Source organism: Chelmon rostratus, chromosome 2 (genome assembly GCF_017976325.1).
Source record: "Chelmon rostratus isolate fCheRos1 chromosome 2, fCheRos1.pri, whole genome shotgun sequence".
Classification (NCBI taxonomy): Eukaryota; Metazoa; Chordata; class Actinopteri; order Chaetodontiformes; family Chaetodontidae; genus Chelmon; species Chelmon rostratus.
Genome location: NC_055659.1, coordinates 6,286,222 through 6,313,374, shown reverse-complemented (window position 1 = coordinate 6,313,374; position 27,153 = coordinate 6,286,222). Strand labels below are relative to the sequence as shown.

Below are 27,153 nucleotides of genomic sequence, written 5' to 3'. Positions count from 1 at the left end.
TTAAAAAACTAATAGCTTTTTTTTCAGGCTTCTGATTGGCCAACATTTTTTTAGGGTTAGGGTTAATGTGACGTCTGTTGGTTTTGGCTCTTAACAGCACTTACATCATGTTTTTGCATTTTCATACAGATGGAGAGTTTTTTTTAAACAGCACTCATGTGGACAGTTTTTTTTTTTGAGAAAGAAGATGGAAAATTACTCGTGTAGGTTTGGACTTAGAGTGAAGAACAATGTGTAGTGATCCAGGATTAAAAACCATTTGATCACAGTGAGCAGCTGTGAGGCAAAGCATTATGGGAAATTCTGTTTTTTTTTTATCAGACAGCATTTTCTTTTTTTCCCCAAACTTTTTCAAACTTAGAATTACTCCTTTACTTGATGACATCACAGCACCATGTGACTATGCAGCCAGAGTTACAGTCCCGAAAAACCGAGGCACTTTTTAACACTTTAAACCACGTGTGAAAACAGAATCTCATAACATGACATAAAACATGTAAACTAACTTAGAGGACGCCATGGCAGCCTGACAGGATTGAACCTCAGTCTACAGGATCGGTTGTAGTTTGGCATCACATGGAGATAAAATTGAACAACACATACACACAAAATCTGAACTCTTAGTGCTTTTCATTAGTTTTTTCTGGAGCTTTAAGTGCTATGTTTCCAAGGCCAAAACTAACTGGGTCAGGACTCACAAAAATTAGTGGATAATTTTATCACCCAATGCTTCTAAATGTACTTCAATAGAGGAAAGAAATGATTCATTCTTTGATTGACATGGTCACAGCAGCAGATGTGTTGATATGTTAATGTGTATGACCAGTTCAACCCAAAAATGAACTGTTCACAAGTAGATATTACTTTGTTGTGGGGTCAAAACTTTCTTCTGCTGAACTGCAGTTGGTCTCTCTAGAAAACAACACTTTCATCCTCTCTACTTTCTGGGAAACCGATTTGAACTTTCTGCCAATAAATAGAAATCTCTTCAAATCCAAGAGATTTAAAATGTCTCTGAAAACTCAGATGTTTAAGAAATTAAACCCCTCATGGGCTACCGTAGGAGGTTCAGAGTCTGTGAGCAGGTGAGAGGTGATGGTTTCTGTTGTTAACTTGGAGGGAAAACTGGAACAAATTCGATCCAAAAACAAACATTGTTGGCACCACAGACGCAGACGGAGGACAAACTGCTGAGCAGCATAAAATGCTGCCTCAAGTAAAAAAAAAAACACTCACAAAATCATCTTCACTCAAGTTTTTCCCAGAGCTTTCAACCACATCTCATAATCTTTCAGCAGACGGAGTTTGTTCAGGAGTCATCATTAAGTTTTAAACCAGTGGTGATCGTATATGGCGGCGAGTCATGACCTCTGTTCAGAGACAGCCACTGATGTTGGATCTGTCGTCCGATGACCTTTGACCTGGTTCAGGTTTGGTGTTTCTGGTGTTCAGTCTGTAGAGGGTCTTCTCCATTTCGCTGATGTAATTTCTACAGCTCTCGCATGTGATGTCGTGATGATGTCATACACCACTCCAGTACAGCAGAGGTCTTCAGGTGTTATCACGTGATGACACCCGAGGCTAGAATTATGCTTCTGCAGACGCATACAAACGTCTTTGCAGACCAACACAGCGAAGGGTGTTATAGGTCGACGCACACGCCTTCCAAATCTCAGCAACGTGCAGTGTGGACCTGCTGTCCAGCAAGCTGATTGGTTGATCTGACATCCTGTTGGGACGTTTTTCAGGATAGTACTCACACAAGTGATCTTATTGCACAACAAAGAAACTGAATTCTTCTTCAAGGCACTTTACATCACTGTCCCATCTATTTATTTCCTGACTTTCCTACAACAGTAGTGTGTGTTTGCTTACCTGCAGCCAAGAGACGCATAATTTCAATCTGAGCTCCGTTTGCTGATCAACACCATGAGATGTGGCTGGACTGCATTTATGTAACACTTTTATTCATTCAAAGTGCTTTATAATTGCAGTTGTAAACTACAAAAAGTAGAGAGATTATTTTGTTACAGACTGTTCCCAAACAAAATTCAGTGCTACAAATAATGCAACACAAATATTTCACTTTAATATAAAAAAAGCCAAAAATGTCCCTACAAAACAGACAAAAGAGGAAAAAAAACTCAAATCACTATTCTGTCATTTCTATCAACATCCACAGCAAAAGTGTTAGTTTGAAGTGGTTGCAGATGAAGTGTTGGCAGTAACTATGAAGAGCAGTGGAATTTAATATTAACTGTGGCTTTGTTGCGGTTAATATTTTTTGACACATTTTGACTCAGTGTGTGTGTGTGTGTGTGTGTGTGCACGTGTGTTTTCAGGTCGGTCCAGTATCCCAGGTGGGAGGATCCATGTTAATGAGGAAATAGTCTTTGGTACAGAAACAGAGGTTCAGACAGACGCGGAACGCTCCACTATGGTCGCGTGGGATGCAGGGTTACCACGGTTACGACGTCCAGATACTCACATCATGTGTTAACTGAAGACAGTGGTCGTGTTCTAACAATGAGTTCAGACTGAATGTGAAGTAATTTCACCTGCTGGACTGTTGTTGCAGTCTGTTTCTTTACCAACTGTACAGACTTCAGCTGTAGCTCACTAACAACATACAGACTGTGTGCAACTCAGACCGATCTCTAAAATTAATTTCTGTTATTTCCCTCCAGTCTCCACCCTTTTCCCTCACGTCTGTATATCTATGAAGTCAATTCATCAAGCCCTGGCTGCAGTATGATTTTGTCTTCCCTTTGTCTTTTACAGGTTACACTGCATTCAGTCTGAACACACTGTAATGATCAGTAATCTAGCGTACGACAGGCAGAGGTCATAGCCAGAGCTTTATCCTGACCTGTGTGTAACACTGACATCATGTAAGGGATGCTGCAGTTGATCAGGTTCAGTGTTACAGGTCACACAGGGCATCAACAAACCACTGAGAGTTGTGACAGAACAGTCTGGAAACATTCAGGCTAAAGCAGCAGAGGCAGCGTGCCGAGGCCACACAAGCAACACTAAAGACTACAGTAAGGCTAGACTAAGGTCTTATAGTAAGGCTATAGTAGTAAAGCTATGATATAAAATATATAATGCCATTCATAATTTTCCAGCATTTTGAGCAAAAGCTAAGTGCAAAGTATCCATACCTGATCAATACAGCTAATCAGAGCCATACACACACAGAGCTGGTCCAGAAAGCAGTCACCATAGTAACGTGGACAGCGCTGGTTCCAGTGAGGTACCTGCAGTTCCTCTAACGTCCACAAGATGCTGCAGGGATAAAACTGACTGTGTTGAAGTGAACAGGAAAACCCCCAAACTTCTCTCTGCACAGTGGATGCAGTTTTTACACAACACATCACTGACCCTTTGCTGTTACTATGGCAACAACAATGGGGACAGAGCATGGTGGCCGAAACTTCTCCTAGGTGCGTGATTCCTACTTTCGGGGACAGGTCAGACTAAAGACCAGTTAATTGAGGACTGTTTGGCCAACTGGGGGAAAAAGCCATGTTCCCAAGTGGAAAAAAGCTGATTTTGGGGTCAGTGGTTAAGTTTCAAGTTAGTTTACAGGATACAAATGTCTTCTATGCAATGTCCTCAAAAGTGACCTAAGTCAAGGTGCATGTGTGTGTGTGGCTCTGTGATTGTTAAAAACATGTTTGTAAACATGTCATCTGCATAGTTAGTGTGGAAGCAGCAGAAGGAATCAATAATCAATCATCTATACTACATCATCCACATTCCACTTATTAAAGAGAAGAATACAAAAACAAAGTGATTATTAAAGTCATTAAAAAAAACTGGGAATGGTTGCCCATGGCATTCTGATTGGCTGACAGCTAAGTGCTGCCTTGTGATTGGCTAAGATTTCATGCAACACATCAGGTTGGTCCCTGAAGGGTGGTCGACTTTGCGGGTGGGTTTGGGGTGTGTGCCGGTGTGGTTTAGGCTTTCTGCGGGTGAGCTTTAGGATGTGGGGGCAGCTTGTGGTTTAGATGGTTCGAGGCCTCTCATTTTGAAATAAGAAACCACCTGGGTGGGAACCTCAGCGAGGACAGACTGAGCCAGAGCCGACATGGGAGCCTGGAGAGAGAGAGAGAGAGAGAGAGAGAGAGAGAGAGAGAGAGAGAGAGAGAGAGAGAGAGAGAGATGTGATGTAAGTGTCTGTTTTTGTCCTCAAATGACTGGTCCACAATTTTCAAGTCACAACAACACATTTATGTACAAAACGGTGGATTCTGTCCCCCATCACTAACCAGTATGAACAGGAGGAAAGACTTCAGCACGCAGAGTGTGTTACACTGTTCATGTGAACACATGACTATTGTGTTAAGATAGATTTGAAACACTTCCTATAAGCCTTCCTCTAACTCCACACTCTTCAGGACAGGTTGGCAGCTGCTGCATCCCAGACCTGCATGGACCTACTCAGGCAATCACGAGGAGGCGCATATAAATCTATAAATCAAAGAGAGTCTGACATGCGAAAAGGCCAGCTAGCTGTTATCTTTGTCCAAACGCATACACACACACACGCACACAGCCTTACATCTTTGAACTTTCTGAACGGGACAAACTGGACAATGTCTCTGGCGACGGCCTCCCCCACTGTCGACCTCAGCACGCCGTCGTCTCCATCCAGAAGCTCCATGGCCTTAAAGTCTGCCGGTCCCACCCCCACGATGATGATTGACAGCGGCAGCCGCGACGCCCGAACGACGGCGTCCCGGGTCTGGTCGAAGTCAGTGATCTCACCGTCAGTGAGGATGAGGAGGACGAAGTATTGCTGCAGAGAGACACAGACATAGGCTTCAGTGTGAGCGTGTTTTGGGTGAATGTTTTTTGTGTTTGCGTGTTTTTATGTGTGAGTCCTCACAGAGGCGGTGTTGCTCTGTGCGCTGGAGGCGGCGATGGAGGCGACATGATTGATGATGGGAGAGAAGTTTGTGGGTCCAGAGAGTCTCAGCTGAGGCATCACCATCCTGTAGGCTTCAACGATCCCCTGAATACCTGAGAGAGACAGACGGGAAGCAGTTTAACGAAGATGAAAATACTTTATTTATGTTGAGCAGCTGAAACGCTCCGAGGAAATATGGAAACAGAGAAAAACAAGCATGAGCTAAGAGATGAATGCAGGCAATTGAAATTCAGGTATCATCTGGATGCTGTTGCCAAAATCCGATCCAGTTTGAGTCTTTGTGATCTTGCATGTTCAGACACTGAAGACTTTTGACTATTGAATGAAATAAAAGACACCTTCTCCAGACCTCATTAGCACCACCACACAACAGGCATAGATATGATCTGACTTTAAATTGATGATATTAAGTTTTCTTTTAAATAGACAGCTCAGAACCAAAAGACTTAACTGCTGACTACCTTAATATGAAAATAGGAGATAAAACCAGCTCCCATTTGGACTAGCAACAACAGGGAAATGCTACATACACATTCATGCATCAGTATTAGCAATCTAGTATCACATACAGTAATATGTTAGTGTGCGTGCGTGTGTGCGTACCTTGGCAGTAGGGGTTAGTGGGGTTGAAGTTGAGTGCGAACTCATGGTGTGCAGCCTGCAAGATCAATAACACAGCAGTTCAATAAACCTGACAATGCACAAGCTTTACTCTGACTGGCTGTTTAGATAACTGTTCTCCTTTTCGAAAGGGACAACAACCCCAACTAAATCACAAAATCAGAAACTGATTTTATGCTGCAGATTCTGGGCGGGGCTAAAAATGATGTAATACTTGAGAGAGCAAAACAGCCTGTAAAAAGCTGTGCTCTGATTGGCTGGTTAGAGAGCCTACCTGGTAGTCTGGAGGCAGTTTGGCTCCAAAACCGAACGCTGGGAAGAGTTTATCACTGAAACAAAAAAAACAAAATAACCACTGTTACAGTCACAGAAATAAAGTACCTTTTCCTGCTTTCTAATAGGATTCAGAGTTTATGGTGTGGGATTTATGATGCAAATTGCAGGGTTTAGATTTTAGGGTGTATAATAAAGGAATTAGGTTATAGGATGTAAACTTAAGGTGTACAATATAAGGTTTAAGATGTATGCAAAGATTCAGGGTGTAGGGAGTAGGATTTGGGATTTAAGGTGTACACTATATAGTTTCGGATGCAGGGTGTAGGGTATAGGGAGCAGGATATAGTGTTTAGACTGACGTATATAGGGTTTAGGGTGTAGATTGTAGGGTTTAGGGAGTAGAGTTTAGGATGTAGGGTTTAGGGTGTATGATATAGAGTTTCAGGAGTACGATATAGGGTTTAGGGTGTGGAATGTAGGATTTAGGGTGTAGGCTGTGGGGTTTAGTGTGTAGGATGTAGGGTGTAGACACTAGGGTTAAGGTAATAGGGTTCCTAGTTTATTCTGTAGGATATAGACTTAAGGGTACAGGGTTTAGGGTATAAGGATGTAAAGTTTAGGGTAGAGTTTAAGAATGTAGGGTTTAGGATGAAGGAACAAGGATTTGTGTTATAGAATTCAGAGCACATGGTGTAGGCTTAAGGCTGGAGGTGGTGGTGTTTAGAGTGTAGGAACTACAGTTTAGGTTATAGTGTTTAGATATAGGCTGTAGGGTTCAGGGTGTATATACGGTTTAGGGTTTGCTGCGATTTTTCAAGTTTGTCAGGTAAGGGTTGTGTGCGAGTGTGTACTAACGTGTCATAGTCCTGGACCACCTGACCCACAGACCACAGAGCAGACAGGTACTGGTTCAACCCATCTGGACTCATGTAGTGGAGAGAGTTAGGCGAGCGAGGATCACCATTAGAGCCAGTGAAGTCGATCCCCACCTACAGTGTTCATACAACATTCATTCATAAATCCCACCTACAGACATCCATTCAGTCATTCATTATTGAAATACATCGTTGACATGTTAATTTAATAAAACAGTTAATAAATTGTGTTTTATCAATTAAGAGGTTTATGATTCATAACTGAAAGGTTTTTATGAAAAGCCTGAAGACTAGTGGCATAAAAAAAAGCATTTAAAATGTGTATGTGTTAATTGCTGTTGACATACAGTGAAGTTGATCTGGCAGCCTCCCATCACATAGTCCAGGAAGGTGTGCTGAGTGACCAGCTGCAAACACACAGAGTCAAAGAATCACTCGTGCATCTGCACACATTTTTAAATTAAAAAGTGTACACTTCAGGTTGCGGATACACACAATTTGTTTTGGTGAAGTTACTGACGTAGTTACAGTGCACACAAGGAGCAAAGATTACATATGTGCGTTGGACTGAGTGTGAATGTGGTCTAAAGGTCAGTCAGTGTCTTTCAAAGAGATTGAAATCAACAACATTAAAACAACATCTGTAATGATGAATCACGGACTCCAGTTTCACTGTGGGTGTATAGTGCTGTGGTGAATGGGGAAATAAAAATCAGTTTTCTTCCAGCATACTCCTCATGGAGCCCACTATAAATCTACTTTTGTCTGCTAAAGTTCTGATGTTCCCTCAGCCTGGTGAAAACAGTGACACTGAAGGAGAGGTCAGTGAATGAGGACAGAATAGACGGATGATTCAGTAGCAGTGATGTTGCACTAACAGCTCACATCTGGTGTGGTGTTCGGCTCTAAATCTGAAGACTACCTATCAACTGAGTTCCTACACTGACACCACTGTACTCCACTGCCTCAGTGTGCATTATGTTTGATTCTGCTTTCTTTCTTTAGACTTGTATTATGACTCCACACTGTCACCTGTCAGTCCCAAAAATAGTACATTCACAGGGGCGTTTCTGCTCAAAGCAGTGTCTACAGGTTACAAAGTGTCCTCTGAGGAACAGCAGCTCGGTTCAGGTTACAGATGGTAAAGATTGATCAAAGGAGGAATCTGTTCTCAGGCTGACAACTATGAGTAATGTGGTCTCTACCTTGCAGCTCTTCACAGAGACAACTCCAGAGTTCTTGTAGCTCTTCTTTTTCTTCTGTTTCTCGGGATGGATGCAGTCAAACTCCACCTGGGGGAAAACGTCAGACAGTTTTAATGACCTAATGGCCTCTGACCAGCCAACAGACAGAGGTCAAATGTTTTATGATCAGTGAGCTCACCTGTGAACCATGTCCTGCTTTCTGCAGCTCAGAGACTTTAGTCGTGAAAGAACCAATCAGATCATGAGATCCATCACTGTCGTGATCAGAGCAATCCACCTGCAGAAGGAGGAGGTTTTATGTGACAGTTGTTATGAATGAGGGTGGACTCTAATTGGTTGTTCTGAATAGAGGTGGATTCTGATTGGTGGAACCTTCAAAGGTCTGTCAAGGTCACTGCAGCAGAACGTCTGTAGAGGAACAGTAAACTTCTTCCATGTGGGACTCAGATTGTTCTTCACCACCTAAACACACACACACACACACACACACACACACACACATTTATCCATCACATTAAATATTCATGATTAAAAAACAAAAATCTAACTTTTGTTTTGAAGTTTGGAAAGAAAGTGTTATTTACTTTGTGTCCAAAATCATGTTGTGCGTTACATTAACTGTTGACGATTGTACTGGAGTGCCTGAATTCTGTGTGTATTAATGTATTCACTGTATATTGCGCGTGTACCTCTGTTCTGTGGACCAGCTGCCACTTTCCATCATCTGCTTTTTTGAATATCTCCAGGAATGGATCAGACTTCCCAAACATATCCTGAACAGAGAAAATACAACATGCTGCCATCTCATCACATGTCTACAAGAAATTTCAATAAACGTATTTGTGAACTTAAGTATATAAGTTTACAGTTCTGTCTTTCCAGCAAGCTGAGTGACCCGGCTTCTAATCGTCTTTTCACAAGTACACATGTGAAAAAACAAAGACTTTGGACAGAGCAAAAAAGGTATCGTTACATTAGTCTTCCATTCAAGGAAACAGTCCTTCACTCATTTCAGAGTTTTTTTCCACGTCTCTTTGGTCTACTTGCTTCACTAAAATGAAAATTGGTGATTCTGGATAACACTAGTGATCAAATATCACTTCTATCACCCATACAGGTTAACATGTTCTCAGATCAGCTGCTTTACGTGTTTTCTTCAGTGCAGGAAATCAAACTAATTCTTTAAGTACACTGGGGAAGAGAAAAAAATAGGGTGTTATTTCCAACAGCCAGTCCAACTAGCTGTTTATAAGTTTAAACTTGGCCTTGTTATAATATATGTGTTTACTAAGTGCCCATCTCCTAATTCTGAAGATGTTGTTAGTAGGAAGACGATGAAGAAAAGGGAGAAGATGAGGAGGAGCAGCCTTACCTTCTTGTCAAGGTTTTTAGCCTCCAGCTCCAACACAATGGCTCTGTTATCCTTGATCTCCTCTGCTGCGACCTACACACACACACACACACACACACACACACACACACACACACACACACACACACACACACACACACACACACAACTTGATAGTCAATCTTTTTGATCATCACAGAACAGGAGTCTCCACTGATACAATGTAATACAACATTAAGCTAATCAACAATGATCGGTTGATACATTAAAAAAGATACAGCACAGGCACGCACACACACACACACACACACACACACACACACACACACACACACACACACACACACACACACACACACACTGTACATACAGTGATGGTTCCTTTTCCTGCAGGTTTGCCTTTCTTCAGCTGCAGAGGTCTGGTCACAGATTTACTGGAAACTACCTGAAATACACACAGAGGTTAGTCTTCAGCTGAATCCATGATTCCCATCCTGTGTCAGTACTGTAGTGACGGCAGAAACTGTAAAACACTTTTCATAGAAGAGAAACAACACACCATATAATTCATACAGTTTGTCCAGCAGAGGGAAGTGTGGACCTCAGAACACTTCGTGGACCTGAGAAACTTTTCTGCCTCTTAGTAACAACTCTGTGATTTAACTATTTTATGTAGGATTACTTCTAAAAGTGCTGGTTATGACTTAAATATTTTATTGTAAAAACTGAATAGAAAATCATGAATCACGATCAGTTTTACTCCCCAAATCTGCCTCCAACATGTAGCATCATCATCTCAAGTGAGTTTCCAGCAGTTACAGTGATACAAACACAGTAACTGCCTCCACCTACTCGAATTCACAAAATGATCACTTTAATTTTCAAAAATAGCCAATCCAGCCAAGGAGCTGAGAGCGGAGACACCACACAGGGTGATGACTCCATACAACCTCCAGGGGGAGCTGACACTCCACTGCACAAAATGATTGTCTACATTGTCTACAATAATTGTCTGACACGAACATATCAATCAATCTACAGCAACTGTTTTGATTATCAATTGATCTTTACAGTCATTTTTCAAGCAAAAGTACAAAAGGTTCTCTGACATCAGAGAAATAAATGTGAGTATAATGTACACTATACTATGAATATCTTTGGGTTTTGGACTGTTGGTCGGATAAAATAAAAAGTCTGAAGACTTGGACTCAGGGAAATTATGCGGGGCATCTTTTTTAATTATTTTCTGCCATTTCATAGACTAAAGAATAATTGATTTATGATTTCAGAAAATGATCAGGAGATTAATTTATAATGAAATGAATCCCTTGTTGCAACTTGAACATAGTGATCGAATGCTGGTTTGGTGTGTACCTGTCCCAGCGTTAGCTCCACCCCTCCCAGGTAGTCATCATCGCTGAGGTCGGATGTGGAGTTGTCGATATCGTAGACCCCCAGCTTCAGATTCTGAACAGTCTCAAAGTGATAATCCAGTCTAAGACGCTGACTGAAGGACGGACTGGAGGTGTTCTTCAAACGCTCAGTACGACCCAGCTGACAGACAGAGAGAGAGGGGGAGATGTGTAATTTATCTCACATAAAATTACAAATAAAATAAAGCAAAGGCTTGTGTATCCCGGATCGTTCCTGCCATCTTACCTCAGTCCAATTGCCTCCTCCTGAGCTCTGCAGCAGCACGCAAAGGGGATCAGACTTTGAGCCGACATCTTTATCCAGCAGGTCAGTGCAGGAGACACTCAGCTCCACCTTAGAGACACAGTCCGCCATCTGAGGGGGGACAGAGAGAGATAATCAGTGTACAATTCAGAGCTGAGAGACAGCTTGTAGCTCTGTTTAGGTAAAACTACATTCATCAGCGAGAACAACTACAACCAGCACGAACCACAGTTCACAACCACATCTGTATCAGACAAGTCCTGAGGGCCTGAGAGCCAGAGGAGTGGACCAGAGGATGAGAGCTGCAACTAAAAGTCGCTTAATCGATTAGTCCAACAAAATTAAACAACTTTTCTGATAACTAATTAATCAATTTAGTTAAGCAGAAATTTACATTATGATTAAATTACAACATTTCCTAGTTCCAGATTCTCTGTTTTTCTTTTTCTTATGTGATAGTAAATAGATTTTCTTACTGTCAATTAATGGGAATATGCCACATTAGCTGCTCAACCCTGAATCCAGTCTGCACTTCAAAAATGAATGTATATCACTTTACAGCTGCATCACAGAACTAAGTCATTAACGGTCGATAGTGAGGTACAAGGAGCAGTTTTCTCTCACAAGCGTTCTGCTGACAGGTTCTGTGATCAACTTATGCTACTTTACATAAATGTGAGTCTGTTGAGATAACACTTTATGGCTGCCAGTCCTCAAACAGACACTGAATAAACTGACTGAACCACAGCTGAAGCCTCTGGGAATCTCCATCATCAGCAGTTCTACAGTGGGGTTGGGCTCTCTGGAGGTGTGGTCACTTTGTTCTTATTCTTAAAACGCCAACATTAGAGAAGATGGACTGATGTAGTTTGTGGCTGTTTCTCCTCACTCTGAAAGAACTGACGGAGCAGCACCTGAAGGCAACACCAGCATGACACTGAAAAAAGACTGACTAAGACTGTAAATCCAGTCAACCAGTTAGCTAATCCAGTACAGTACACACACTAGATCTCTCTCTCTCTCTCTCTCACACACACACACAGCATGTGTTATGTCGATATAAACTTAAGTAAATCACCTTATCAGAGCAGTTATATTTTATCTTCTTCAGACCACAGGAACAAACACCAAGGCGGATATCAACTACTCACGGTCTGGAACAGGAAGCGACACCTTTTCGCTGAGAGTGGGCACACCTGAGAATGCACTAACTGTTACCTGATCACTCTGTTCGAGTTTAACATGAACCACGGCTGAAGTTTGCGCTGTAACCGCAACGTTATCTGAGACAGAAAGCAGCCGTTCGTCTCCGTTCAGCAGGTTTAGCTAACAGGGCGCGGCACATGGGCAGCATGCACTCCGATTGGACAGGTAGGCACAAAACCGCATCCTTATTGGACAGGACGACTGTCAGTCACGCCCCCTGAGCTCCGGGCGACGTTTCTAACTTGTGCACAAAGTAGCAGCAACAAAAGACTTCCGACCCAACTCCTTCAGAATAAAAGCGGCATCATTACAAATCCTTTCAAACCGTTCCTCACAGCAGGACTGCCTTTAATTAATCAACAGAGAGAAAAAAACAAGTGCTTTTGTCGTTATTACACAAAATGTCAAATTCTGGCAGTCTAACAGCCTTAAATATCAGTATGGCAACAACATTCATTAGCTTCTGAATAAAATTGCAAGATGACTGGGCCACAATAAGGCCAAAACTCCAGCAACAGTGGTAGTATTAACAACAAGGTTATTGTTCACATTGACAGTAGGTGAAGCTGTGCCAGAAATCCCTAACCTGCCTCTGCAAAGCCAATAACACAAGGATGACAGCACAAAAATAAGAAAAGAGAGGGTCCAAAGTAAGTAGGATTATAATCCATCGGCCAACCAGTCCTTCACTGTGATCTCGTAAAACTGATCTTGCTCTCAGCAGTTTAGAAGTCAAAAAAGCAGCTTTATGAGGTAGTTTAATGATAAAGTACAGACCAGCAGCAGCATTTCTACATTCAAGTAAACAAATAAAAAATGTACACTGTCTAATTTATAAACTGCTCTGACTTGATGATACATTATGATGATTTACAGAACAAAATGTTATTTGATATATTACTTATTTGGCAGGACCAGTTTTAATCTCTGCTTTTATTTAGTGAGTGTCATGATTAAATAGCACATTACTTTGACAAAACAAAACCTTCACTTAAGTTCCACTTATTCACTTGTTTTGTCTGGGGCTTTCAACCACATCAAGATTTTTCTTAGTAAATGGAGTTTGCTGAGAATGGTAACAGGTGATGATAATATAGGGTTATAATGACAGCTGACAACAGCATCCATTGAGGAAGACTGTGATGTGTGATTTAAAATCTCTCTCAAAATGCGAGTAAGTGGATCTTTAATCTTTAAGTTTTTTGTCAAAATACTGTTTTTGAAAACAAGAATGAACTTTTACACTCAATTCATCACTGGTTAAAAAGTATATTTCTGTGCTTTTATGTTGAAGGGCACACTCTTAAGCCGGAAGTACTGCTGCTGAAGCAAACAGAGCTCACGGTGTGTGTCAGATAATGAGCTGTTATGAAAACAGAAAACTCTGAAGTGTAACTGAGACCAGGAAGAGCAGAGGAGAAACAGAAGAAATTGAACACAGCACGAGCCAGCCTCCTCACAGAGAGGAGAACAGGTTCCCATCTTGTTCATCCTTAGCTGCAGAACCACAGTGGAGTCAGAAAAAGCAGCAGCCCATCAAATCATAATGAGAAACAGAACAGGAGAGGCCAAAGCACAGAAAAACAGGGTCCTGAGAAGGAAAAGGGTATAATATACAGAACTGTAGTATTGTGTAAAACCATATAATTCACACACTCACAAACACACAAACACAGCCTCACCCATCTTTGACATCATCATATCCTCCTCCCTGGAAAAACTGCTTCCATTCATCATTTGCTCAATTCTGGTCAACTGTCCACTGTCTCCATATTTTTATGCTCAGGCTGCATGTAAACTTTGTTCAAACACACAAGAACTTTATTTGAAATGCTGGTGGAGATCACAAACTTTTTAAGAACCTTAGGGAAATGTGTCTAAATAATAAGATAATAAACAACCCTAAACCACTTAAGGGGAAATTTAAGGGCAAACTCACTTAATTCTTCCAAGTTTATGACTTTATTCTATATTTATCATGTAACATGAAAATAAATAAACAATACTTTATCACTTCAATTATCAGATAATCTAATTCATCAAAGGTTTAGTTGCAAAGGAGACGCAGAACTGGAACTGGGATGGTTTATAAGGTCTGGACCCAACCACTGCACATTCCTGGAACTACACTAAAGCTATGGTGAGAAGAATTTAAAACCAGACAAGAGTTATATAAACCAAATAAAATCTGCATTTCCTCCAGTGAACAACACTGCAATAAATAGGCTACCATTAACCATCTACAGGCCACTATGATCTAGTGTATCAACAGTACCATCTTCAGACAACAAGGTACCATCCACAGGCCAACATTTATCACCTAGACTCCACCACCTGCACACCACCATCTTCAGGATAGTGTCTACCACCTACAAGCCACCATTTATCATTAATGGCCACTTCACAGAACATAAACAACCATTTACTGACTGCCCTGTACCATCTACAACCCAGATTCCAAAAAAGTTGGGGCATTGTGTAAAATGTAAATATAACAGAATGAACAACTGTTTACTGACAACAGTTTCACAAAGTGTTCCTGAGCCCATGTAGTAACATCCTTTATCCAATCATGTGTTCACAAAGTGGCGAACCTTGCTCCATCCTCGCTGAGCCTTTCCAGGATGCTCCTTTCATACCCAATCATGATACTATCACCTGTTACCAATCAACCTGTTTACCTGTGGAATGATCCAAACAGGTGTTTTTGGATCATTCCACAACTTTCCTAGTCTTTCCCAAATTCAGAATAAACATATATCTACAAAAATCAGTGAAGTTGGTGAGGTAAGACATTAAATATATTGTCTTTGTACCATTTTCAATTGAGTGTTTAATACAGCGGCCCAAAGTCCTTTTAATGTTTAAAAGGGTCAACAAATGATCGCATTCTGATCATTTGTGTTTTGCACAGCGTCCCAACATTCTTTGAATAGGGGTTATACGGTGTATCATGCACCAATTACCATCTACAGGCGGCCAACTGCGACTCAACATCACTGAAAATAGCACTTATCCTCCTGTGGTGGATGAAGATGGTGTACAGGTTTCAATGGAGCATTAACAGGCCTTTCATACAGTGTTTTGAATAGAGCGTCTTTGTGTCTGTCACTCACCTGCAAGTCCTGCCTTTGTCTGTCTATTCATCAGTCGGAGGGGGGAATCTCAGCAGGTGATTGACAGCTCAGTGTCAGTTATTCAGCGACAATGTTACCTCTGTCCCACACTCACCCACCCACACAGACTCACATCCTCCACAGAAGCCAAGTCCGTCATCAGGATTATTCTTTTATTCCAATGTATTTTTCCTTCCGTCCACACAACAGGTCTACAACACGGACACAATCATCTACCAACAACAATTTGTCTATATAGTGTTTCGCTTCAATTTATTAAGGCCTGTTCATCCATTTCTTTCACACATACTTGAACACTGCATGCACAACCAGTTAAACATTGTTATCAGTGTACCTGCTTGGAGGTTAACCACTTCCTGAGAGCAGCAGACGTCCCTCTTTAGACAAAATTACTTCCACTGATGATTGCAGCTATTTCAGAACTACAAGATTCATACATGAGACTGCATGTGTGGACCTGACAGAAATAACTGACTCTTCATTTCAAATCCGCAGCACGAAGCACATCATATAAGCTGAGAGCAGCTGTGCTGATTAGTAATACTCAAGCCATTAATGTTAAAACCTTAACTCTTATTATTGTTTTATGATATGATTATGACTTTTTGTGTTATTATTTTGCTGTGTAGTTTAAAACTAAAATATCCTGTTATCTTGGGATGAGTTACGTTGTCCCTCCATCTTTCTTTTCTGTCATTATGCCTCCATGCTGCTGTTTTCATCAACATGTTGTCTCAGGAACACCTTGAGGGAATTTCTTCATATTTGCCACAAATGTTCACTTGGACTCAAGGGTGAACTGGTCACTCACAAAACACATTTCTGACTACAACTCAAGAATTTACTTGCTAATTACGAAAAAAAATGTGTCATTTGTGATGACAGTTTATAACCAAAAGGTCAAAGGTCAGCTTCACTTGACATCAAAATGTTCTTTGGAACAGACAGGCAGATTGTGACCATATTTCACATTTGGTCAGATGCTGAATTGGTGGCACTAATCTTGGGCGTCCACCTTGAAACTGTGCTGATTGTATAGATCTTATGTGCTGCCTGGTTGAAGATGTGTGAGAAGCATTTACAATTTGTAGCTTCTTTGCAGCAACATACATATTTGAAGCATTGCAGTCCACCACAAGCTCATTGGTTCTGCTGATACTCAGCCTAAGGTGATTGTTGTTGCACCATGTGATGAAGCGCTCTGTCAGTCATCTGTACTCGTCTGTAACAATAGTCTCTAAGTTAATGCAGCATGTTTCTAATTGGACAGCATTCACTAGAGTCATGTCAATATATATACGGATAACTTCCTAATACTTGGTCCTTTATTACGTCCTTCAAAGTCTTCAGCACATATATTAGACTGGACAGACACAGATGTAAACTGCAACTTGTGGAGGCAGACAACTGTGATGCAGTAATTGTAGTTTTTGCTCTGTTCTTTGTTAGGAGGTCAAGGAAGAGGAAAGACTTCATGATGAAGCCCACTTATATAAAACGTGAAGGAACAAAATCAGTTATTCTGAGATCATGATATTAACTACGTCTACATAAACCCGATCATTAAATTCCTTCCTTAGGACAATTGAATTAAAACCCTTAGTGTGAGCTTTATTAATCACGCACTACCTTACTTAAACTAGACTGATCACTTCAGAGTCACAGTGAACTACTTTTCACTTGCAGTACTTTTGAGTTACCTGACAATATTTTTTTAATTATTCCATCAGATCCTCATTTCTAAAGGCACAAGCTTCAACAAAGCTACAGTCACTGGCTGCAGCCACAGCACCAGTGGGTGCAACGAATTTGCAAGGAAATATTAAAGCTTTGCAAGGGAATGCAAAGGTAGTTCACAAACAAATATCTATCATTAACACAAGGGATCTAGAAAACCTATAAGCAACCACAGCAGCTCTCAGCTGTACCATGAACCACCTGGAGCATCATGAATATTGACGATCTTCAGCATTTGGTAGTTTTTCTGGCTGGTTGACAAGAAACAGTGAATCATGCCAAATAAATCCAATTGAAAACGTACCAGTAGCTTTGATGACATGTTGGACTGTCACCAATTAGCTCTCTGCTAGTCGCTTAGCCAGTACACTAGCCTAGCTATCAGCATCAGTGTGGAGGTGCCGAGTAATGTTGGGAGACAGTACAGGTGAAAACTGCTCAACTGAGTTAGTGATGGTAAAATATGCCAGGATTCACAGACACACTACAGAAATGGGTTAGGTTAGTTAGATTTGTGATTCTACAGGACATCAGCCACTGTTCAGTCAAAACTAAAGCAAAGTTAACAATTGGCCTAGTGCTAGCAGAGGTGGGAGTGTCATTTTAACTATACTATGAAAGCAATGATTACTCGAGGCACAACCTGGAGCCAGCCATTTACTTGATCAAACTTTGAGTTTTAGTACCTTATGTTGCATTGAAGATTGAAGGCCATCTGTATTCCAAAGAAATCCCAGTCTTCCATTCAAGTTTTACAAAATAAAGAAACAAGCCACTCAGTTACTCAAATGAACCAATAAATCAGAAGGTTTCCATGATCAGGCAGTGAAGAGCAGAGTCAGAGAGGGCTGACTGCAGGTGAGCAGGTGTGCATCAGGAATATCCTTTTATTAGCCAAAGCAAAGGAGACTCCACATCATGTATGGTTAAACGATCATACAAGTTTGTTCACACTGACAATAAAAACAAAAATGAGCTTTAAGGTGAAAACATCCAAAACATTATCAAACATAATTACAACAAAAAGCTATGAAACTAAAAAAATGCAACAGACTACATCTCAGCATTCTACAGTCCAAACACCTCTTGATCATGTGCTGCGGAAAAGGCGGGGCTGGGGGTAGCATGTGAGAAATGTGACAGAGAAAAGATTCAGCGGCCCAAAGTCATTATTTACAAAATAAGCAATCTGTCCATCACGCTTCCTCTACATAGCAACGGCACACGGAATTGTGTCAACATTTTACCATAGCAACAGAGAGCCTCTTACAATGGAAACAGAGCTGGATATCAGTATAATTTTTACCATAGCAACGGAGCATGTCAACATTGCACCACAGCAACAGAGCATGAACATTTGATCATGGCAACATAGCTTTTTAGCATAATTTTACCATAGCAACAGAGAATGTGAAGACATTACCACAGCAACAGAGCAACAATAATTCACTGTGATTGAAAAGCTTTTCATCTACAGCATGTTTTACCATAGCTACAGAGCATGAGAAGATTTTACCATGACAATAAATTTTATCATAGCAAAAGAGCATACACTTTTGATCATGGCAACTTACTGTGGTTAGACCATTTTACCACAGCAAGAGAGCATGTACACTATAAACCACAGCAGCACAGCATATTTAAGCGCATAAAGCAACAATAGTTGTCCGCCTCATTATAATCATCACGTTACCATAGCAACAAAACAGGTGAATATGTAAAGTCTGTCAGCTCTGGACATGACTTGACAAAAAGCTGCATTGGAAACAGGGTAAGAAAGGACCAAATCCTCCCAACATCAATATCATCAACAGTTTGTGCTACCACAGTCAGTGGAGGAGCTGCAGAAAAGAGCCAAGTCTGGATCAAAGACCTCCTACTGGACAGAATGCGGGGGGGTGGGGCTTACCTGACATTATATACACACACGGGTAGGGGCTTCAGTAATGACTGACAATCAGTGGGCAGGGCAAGGTCTAAACTGAGCTGCTAACAGTTGAGTTTGAGTCCACAATCAGGTATAGTCTATGTTGGCTTTGCTTCACCTGAATGGTTGATCCAGGTAGGTTTAGGCAGGGCTTTAACCCAGGCTTATTTTGACCTTGCGTGCTCCAATAGGTCGATCATTGAGGTCCATGACTGCAGCAGTGGCCTCCTCATGGTTCTGGAAGGCCACCATGGCCTCGCCAGTTGGCAGGCCTTTCTCACTGAACTGCAGGCAGACGGAGCCTGGCAGCACCTGGTAGCCATAAAAGAAGTCCATAATTTCATCCACGGTTACAGTGAATGGCATGTTCTGAAGTTTTACAATTGTCGGGCCAGCAGCACCACGCTGACTGCTGGGGTTGTTTGCTCCTCCAGGGGCCGGCTGGTTACGGTGCCCATCAGCTCCTGGAGTGAACACCGGCTGTCCACCAGTAGCCCCACCCACCTGACGGCCTTGGTTGTTGTTAGCCCCTCCCCCTCGATTCTGTCCTCCTCCACCTCCTTTTCTGTTGGCATTATCAAAGGGCACCAACCCTCTCAGGCCATCCTGGCTGAATGGAGCTCCTCCTGCAGCTCCAGGCCGAAAGCCTGGTGGCTCCAGGATCGGAGTACCAGGAATACCAGCAACAAGAGGAGGAGCCACACCCAGATTCACATCCCCCAACCCTGCTGCCAGAGGTGGGAGAGGAGGAGGGCCTGCCAGCCCATTCCCTGGAGCTGAAAATGGAGTCACAAAGGGGGCACTATTGAGGTTTCCCATGGTGTTTCTGAGAAAGTTAAACTCCTCGCCACTAATACCAGCAAATGGGTTGATTTGGGGTTGCTGGGGATTGGGCTGGGCTTGCTGGTGCTGGTTCTGATTTTGGTTCAGCTGGTTCTGGTTCTGGTTGCGTTGGCCCCTCTTGTTCTGGGGCGGAGGGTTCCTCTCAATTTCCTTCATCTGCTCAAAGGTCACCAAGTGGACAAAGGCATCACGGCCATTGAGTTTTTGGCGGTGCAGTCTCTCAGCTTTGCGAGCGTCCTCCTCAGTTCGCAGCTGGAAGATAGCTTGGCCTAAACCATTGCCATGACTATCTGTCAAAACCTTCAGGGTGTCCTCATAAAGCCCCACACCTTCCAGGAAGGCACGAACGTCCTTCTTGGAAACGTTGTAAGGGATGTTGGTAATGTGGGCGCAGTTCCTGGGAATTTTCAAGCCATCCTGGTTCTTGCCATCACCCTGTGCTGCTTCACGTTTGCGGATGGTGTCAATCTTTTCAAGCATTCCCTTCCGACTGATTGGGTGGACCTGAATGAATCGGGTGCCCATGTACTGCATGTGAGCACCCAGAGCAGTCTTGTAGTCCTGTTCTGTTTTGAACTCAAGGAAGCCCTCTCCTGTGGCTCGCCCATTGGGCCCGTAGGCGATGTAGATGCTGTCCTCTATGATGGCCAAATTGTTAAAGAACTCCTTTATCTGCTTTTTGTCTGCCTCATAGGGAAGGCCTTTCAGGTAGACACAGAACTCCTGCCGATGGGGAGATCGTGACCTTCCTCGCTGATCTCTGCCTCCTGCCCCTGACCCAGCATTACCACGACGGTGCTGCTGCTCCTGTGACTCATTATTGGTTTTGCTGCTATTTTGAGGAGCATGGCCTGTTGCACTGTCATTGAGAGCAGCCCATTGTCGCTCAGAGCCAGGGGTGATCTCAATAAACCTTTGGCCCATCATACCACCTCCCCGCTTCACAGCTTCGAAGCTATCCTGGGGAGAGAAGAACTTGACCATAGCCCTGCCAGTTGGACGGCCCTGTCCATCCCTCAGCAGGCGTACCCCATCTACCCCGAGACCCCTGAAAAAACCCCTTATATCCACATCTGAGCAAGAGAATGGGAGGTTCTGCAGGAGGACAAACAACTCATCTGGATTAAGCGCTCCTGCTCCACTGGCTGCAGCAGCAGCAGCCTTCATTTGAGCCTGGAGGCCAAGTGAAGCCAGGGGGGAGAGAGGGTTGAACAGCATGGGGTTGGGGGTTCCAAGAGGGAGGCCGGAGCCAAGTCCTGCTGGGGGTGGTAGGGACGGGTTGAAAGGAGGCAGGGAGGACATGTGGGGAAGGTGGGACATAGGAGGCACTGGAGGCCCTTGAGACAGTGGGGAAACAGTAGGGACAGGGGGGAGAGAGGACACTGGGGGAGGAACTGGAATGGTGGGTAGTGTGGGCATGGGGGGCATGGAAGGCATGCTTGGAAGTGGGGGGATGGGTGGGGGGCCTGCATTGAGCGATGCCAGAGCTGTGGTGATTGTGGGGGCGGAGCTGTAGCTGTTGGGGAAGCTGGGCACCACGCTGGCCACCGCCTTGTTGCTTGGTGGCTCCTGAGATGAGCTTGCTGCCGTAACTGAGGCTGGAGTGTTACTGAAACCCTGGTTTCCATGGCTACCACTTCTCCCCCCAGCCCCTGGCTGTATTGTTGGTATGGGGGTGGCCACTTGTCGGTTGGCATTTCCTGCTGTAGATGCAGTGGTTTCCACAGCGCCCGCCCCAGCCTCAAACCTGCGGCGGCTGAGTTCAATCATGTTCTGCATTTCTGTCTTGCTGCTAAGCAACAGTGACACTTTGGAGCCCTTAATGGACCCACCTGTACGCATCATCCCCAGCCGAGCATCCTCGTCAGTGGCAAAGACGATGAAAGCCTCGCCATGCTCACCCCCCACAATGTGCACTCCCCCGTCCGGGATGGTGAGGCCAGAGAAGAAGTGTCTGATGTCCATGGTGCCGGCCACTATGGGCAGACCCTGCAGCCTGATGACTACCGCCATACTGACTGCTAAGCAACAGCCCTACAACCTGGGGAGAAAGCAACACTACTGTCAGATGAAGAGCAGAAAAAAGGCAACCAGTGGTTTCCAGATGTTTCTTCAGGAAACTCAGATCTGACTTCACAGGCCAATAGTGGCTTAGCCAACACTGCTTACGTTTCTGTTTCCTCGGAATGACCCAGAGACCATTTTTTAAACTTTGGACATACCAATTTTAAGGTCCTGACATTTGGAAACCAGTGGTGTTTGGAAGGGGGTTTGATTGGGGGTGAAACATTTTCAGGAAAGTGGCAGAAAAAAAAAGCTAAACTGAAACAGTCTCCAGCCATCTGCAGCTTTTCATAAGTTTGCTAAACTTGTTTCAGATCAGATCACGTCAGACCCCAACAGAAGCAATCTTCAGCATTAACATTGCTGCACTGTTTGTTATTTTTAGTTGGAAAATGATTACATGGCAAGGAATAAAGGAACAGCACTGAAAGGAACATATACACATAGATATGCACACATTCTCTTCTCAACTGTCTCTGATGTTCCGGATCTAAACAAGGTAAAATGTGTTACACAGTGCAAAACAGGCTGAAAAATTTGTCATCCATGATATCAATCATTTTTGAGCCAGGCCAAGATTTTGTCAAGCAAGCTAACTGTACCAATTTTACCACTTTTTCTGAAGCAAGCATGCACCTGGGCCAGGTCACATTCTAGAACTCCTCCTAGTGAAGTCTGATTGATCTGGCTTATGACCACCATAGTTTCTAATGTGCACATTTAAAGACAAGAAAACTTTCTAATGCAACTTATTTTGTTGGAAATGCAAGTCTACAGTGTGCTTCAAATGAAGTGCTTGTATCTGAAACTCCATTTCAAAAGGCGAAATTGGCTATTGGCTCTAACTTGAAGACAATGAAATGTCAGATGAGAACTTCATACAACTCTATTCGGTTGAAGAATACTGAAGACCTTAAATCTGAATAGAGTTGCTATACCCCGTAAGTAACTGAGACGTTGTGTGGAACCTCATTCTTTAGAGTAAACCTCACTGTTTTCTACCATGCAGCACCAACATATTGCTAGTAGTTTCAGCAAAGTTTGAAATACTTCGTGCAACAGTAAACCTTCATGAATCTCATGCAACAATTTGCAACTCACCAATGCAACTAAGCTGTGTGTATAGTTTCACTGTTTAACAGACAGAGGATTTCTGCGGGACACTGAAACCTGGTGAAAAGGTCAGAAAAACAAACATTCCTAATCAAAACATCTTAATGAAATTCAACCTTCACAGAACAGACATTAGCTTCTAGTGACTGACATGTGTTGGTGTTTTTAGTAGTTGAACATTTGTGCTGAATCAGTGTCAGTAACTGGCTCTCGCGCAAATTCAGCAGATACAGCGCTGAATATTAACATAGCATTGTGTGATGTATGGTTTCAGTCGTACTACTAAATTTTAACAGCCACGAGAGACTTTCAACCGAACTAGGAAAACAAATCTTGGAATCTGACTGCAGCAGCTTTTCCACCTGACAGCTGAAAGAAACACCTGTCCAAAACCAAAACCCATCACGATTAAAGTTGACAGTGTACATTAAACAAAGCTTTCCTATGAACAAGTGAAATGTTGAGAAACAGCCAGCCAGCAAACACCTGGCAACCAGTCGGCAACACCCTGCAAACAGCAAGCAACAACTCCAAGACCTAGCCGGCAATCAGGAGGCCAGCAAGAACATAGAGGTGAATAAAATGGATCCTTGCTGAATCCTCGAGCAACACCAAGTCGCAGCAGACAGCACTTCAGAAACCAGTTGTAGAAGACCACAACACAAGCAACACGTCAATCAGCAAATCTGCAATACATTGTCAACAAAACATTAGCATCATGTTAACTAAAGCAACAGCAGTAACTTATCAACCAGAGCAATAAGAGCAATGTCATCAACATTTAACAAAAGCAATGCCAGGTACATGTAAACCAGAGCAACATTAGCATCATGTCAACCAGAGCAACATTAGCATTATATCAATAAGAGCAACATTAGCATTATGTCAACCAGCGCAACATCAGCAACTGATATCCAGCACAGCACCAAAGACAGCAGCTGATCAGAAGAGAAAGCAAACAGAAGCAAAGTGCAGAGCAACATGTTAGCTAGCACTGATAACAACATCTTCAACTGAGCAAAGGCTGGTGGAGCAATGCTCAGTGCTTCCACAATCATTTGCTTCACAAGTGTCACTGGATCTTCAGATACATCTTCAGGTTTCTGAGCTCTAACCCTGAGCCTGAATTGTCAGACTATTCATTGTTTCTCAATGGACATCTTGCAAAACTCTGATATTTCAGTCCCTCAGGAACTCATAAAACTTGCAAGTTGAAAAAAGGTGAAATCCTTGTCTGGGTGTGAGGCTCCCATCTGCATCTCACCACAGCTTTCAGCATGATGCCAGGCATCACCAACATTATCATCAACCGTTTCAGTGCACAACCTCTGCATAGACAAATCACATTCAGCACTGACATGATTGGCATTTTACCTAATGCTTCTCCAAGATAGAGTTTTAATAGATTTTCAACCCGAACATCCATTCCTCTTGTTGGTGTCAACCTTCTCACAACATCAACAGCAGCAGGAGGATAAAAAAGGAGAGGAAACAGCAACAAATGTCAGAGAGGGGAAAAAGTTCAACTGAAGATGCAGTATGCACTCACATAAAACCAAGAAACAAAATGGAGTTGATAGGAGACAGGAAATAGTGCCTTTAAACAGCCAGACAACCAGAAATGTTCAATACAGCAAATTCAGGACTTAAGAAGAAAACACTGCCTTGATTTCTTGTTTTAAAGCTGGAATGCATAACTTTCCGTACGTGGTTGACTTCAAAACACAGCAAACAATTATGGAATTAAACAAGAAGAGTGGAACGGCAATAACTCAGAACACAATGACAGAATCCACAAATCTCCACGTATCAGCCAACTTAGAGCTCAAATCAAATCTCAACAACATTCAGTGATACAGGATCTGGCATGATGATACCTGGAACACAGTCTTTTGCTGCACCTTATTAAACTTTTTAACTGTAGCTGTATGCTCCGGACCTTATCCCTCCATCCATTTTAGAAGTGACTGTACAGAACTCCACTGACCTGCTCATGACAAAAAAAGAGAAACATCTACCGTAGAGGAAAATGTACTCAGGTATTTATTCACTTTTTCCATACGGTTTCACCATTGGAGGTCTCATTCAATGACTTAACTATAGCCCATGTCAGATATGCATCTCATTGCATAGATATTCAGGCAATTTTAATGTGTCAGTCCCATGTCTGAGTAACCCCTCCGCTACTTTTACATTAGTCACAACGGCAATCTGATGAGTTTGAACCTGTGAACAGAAACGCTGTGAATCCACCATTTAGTTAATATTTTTTAGGAGATCAATTCTCATGTCTGCTGAATCTGAAAAAAAAAAAGATTATCCCTCTAACGGTGAGACCCAGGCCAAAAAGGCTGGAAAATTATTCAGCAATTTGAAACATCTGATCATGACTTATCTGCAAATATACATTTTCTTAACACATAAATGTAATATCACGTCATGTAGTTTGAACAGCCATTACTTTTTGATTCCATATCTGAAAAGGGCTAAAGTTTGTAACTCTGCACGCTGGCCATTAAACCCAGGTTCCATGACACCTGACACTCATCTTGAACAACTGTCTACCTGCTCATTCAATCAGTTCAGTTCATGTCGTGGTGGACGTGTGGCGTCATTGTCAGGGGGCGTAGTTTGCACTTGCGGTCTCCGGTGGGCAGCGACCGCAGTGGAATCCACAAAACCTGAGCTAACGTTACAAAACAACACAATTCAGAGCTCAAACTCACACACAATCTCCCTCCTCATTAGCTTGTACAGTGAAGTAACTACAGAAGATGCGTTATGAAAAATACGTGAAAGCATAAATAACGTGTCGATTAGCTAGCTAACGGTAGCTAGTAGCTACGTACAAGACACCATTTTAAACAAACCCGCATGAACGTTTTACACAATAATAACCAGATATTCGATATGTAAGTTTCTAAAACGAGACCGCCAGAGCCATAGACAACTAGCTCAGAAATGCTGAATGTAGCTAGTTTAGCTTAGCTTAGCTACCTGAGCAGGCTAACGCTCTGTTAGCCTCCTATTGCTAGCTGGTTGTGATCCTTGCTTTGTGTGTGTGTGTTGGAGCGGAGAAGCGAGCAGGATGCACGCTTTTAGCGGCTTCTCTCGCCCTCGACTCTCGGTGTGAGTGCGTCACTGAGCGGGCTGCCGCTGTTGGATTCTTACCGAGAAATTTTGTCAACAAACACACTGAGGTTTAACTCATGAACGACGCTCTTTTCTTCTCTTCTCCGCTCTCCTCTGCAGTTCGCTACGGCACGAAATGTCGGCGCAAACACCGCGATAGTCGACGGGATCCCGCGAGACTGCGGCCTGTGTTTTCCTGGCATGAGAGCAACATCGCCCCCTACGCATAACCGGCTGAACAAGCCGGACAAAACTTGGTAGGAGAATGAAGGTCCAAGCAGAAGTTCTAGTTTCAACTCACAAAACTTACACTCTATGTCCACAAGTATGTGGATACCCTGTTGCACACACAAAGGCCGAACCTATATCTTCCACCTTTGCAGTGAATAGGATCTGTGAACCAGGCCTTATCATTCAGCATCAGTGCAGGACCTCACTCATGATCTTAAGCAGATCCAGGTTCCAAAAATCTGGTGAAGCATGGGGGCTGTTACCATGGAGAAATATCCATGGTTTTGGTACCACGTGTTCAACTAAGGCTGAAATGTTCAGATGTCCATGTACCTTTGGCAAAAAATTATATGAGTGATGCTGGATTACCAACTGGGCAAAGGGAGCTCCCCTGGTGCCTCAGACTCCCAGGCACCTTGAAAGCCTCACTGTTTGTCTTACTTTGAATACTAGCACGTGTTAATATGCACCTCTTTAGAGCAATATTGAGTGAAACAACGATCCTACATTATTACTTCATCACAAGAGCTGTGTCAAAAACTACCTTTAATATCTTCATTACTTAAGCTTGTATTATATAATTGCAAAATATAATTAGCTTCTCGACAGTGACAGGATACTTACATGAGCTGCTGCAACAAAATGGGCCCACAGCTTACTTTTGGGCATCAAACCAGGTTAATCTGAACTCCTATGACCTTATAAAATACTTACTATAATAGTACCAAAAAAATATATATGTATATATGTAATTATGGGTATTAAGAAATATTAGTTTTACAGTATACTTACTATACTGATATTATTGGTGTACTATAT

At 42.6% G+C, this 27,153-nt stretch overlaps 1 protein-coding gene across 1 annotated transcript; it reads right to left on the bottom strand.

Moving 5' to 3' along the window:
• Window positions 1–118: 118 nt before the first annotated feature.
• LOC121612286 (RNA-binding protein 12-like) lies at window positions 119–26,245 on the bottom strand. The gene is made up of 19 exons (XM_041945082.1): window positions 26,143–26,245; window positions 19,110–21,835; window positions 18,512–18,516; window positions 12,163–12,270; window positions 10,927–11,055; window positions 10,642–10,821; window positions 9,638–9,712; window positions 9,289–9,360; window positions 8,606–8,689; window positions 8,289–8,378; window positions 8,095–8,193; window positions 7,917–8,003; window positions 7,059–7,118; window positions 6,692–6,825; window positions 5,835–5,889; window positions 5,543–5,597; window positions 4,898–5,031; window positions 4,571–4,807; window positions 119–4,104 (listed from the first exon to the last, which is right to left on the bottom strand). Exons 2-19 carry the CDS (start codon window positions 21,805–21,807, stop codon window positions 3,988–3,990), a joined length of 4,419 nt encoding a protein of 1,472 aa, XP_041801016.1. The 5' UTR covers window positions 21,808–21,835; window positions 26,143–26,245; the 3' UTR covers window positions 119–3,987.
• Window positions 26,246–27,153: the final 908 nt, after the last annotated feature.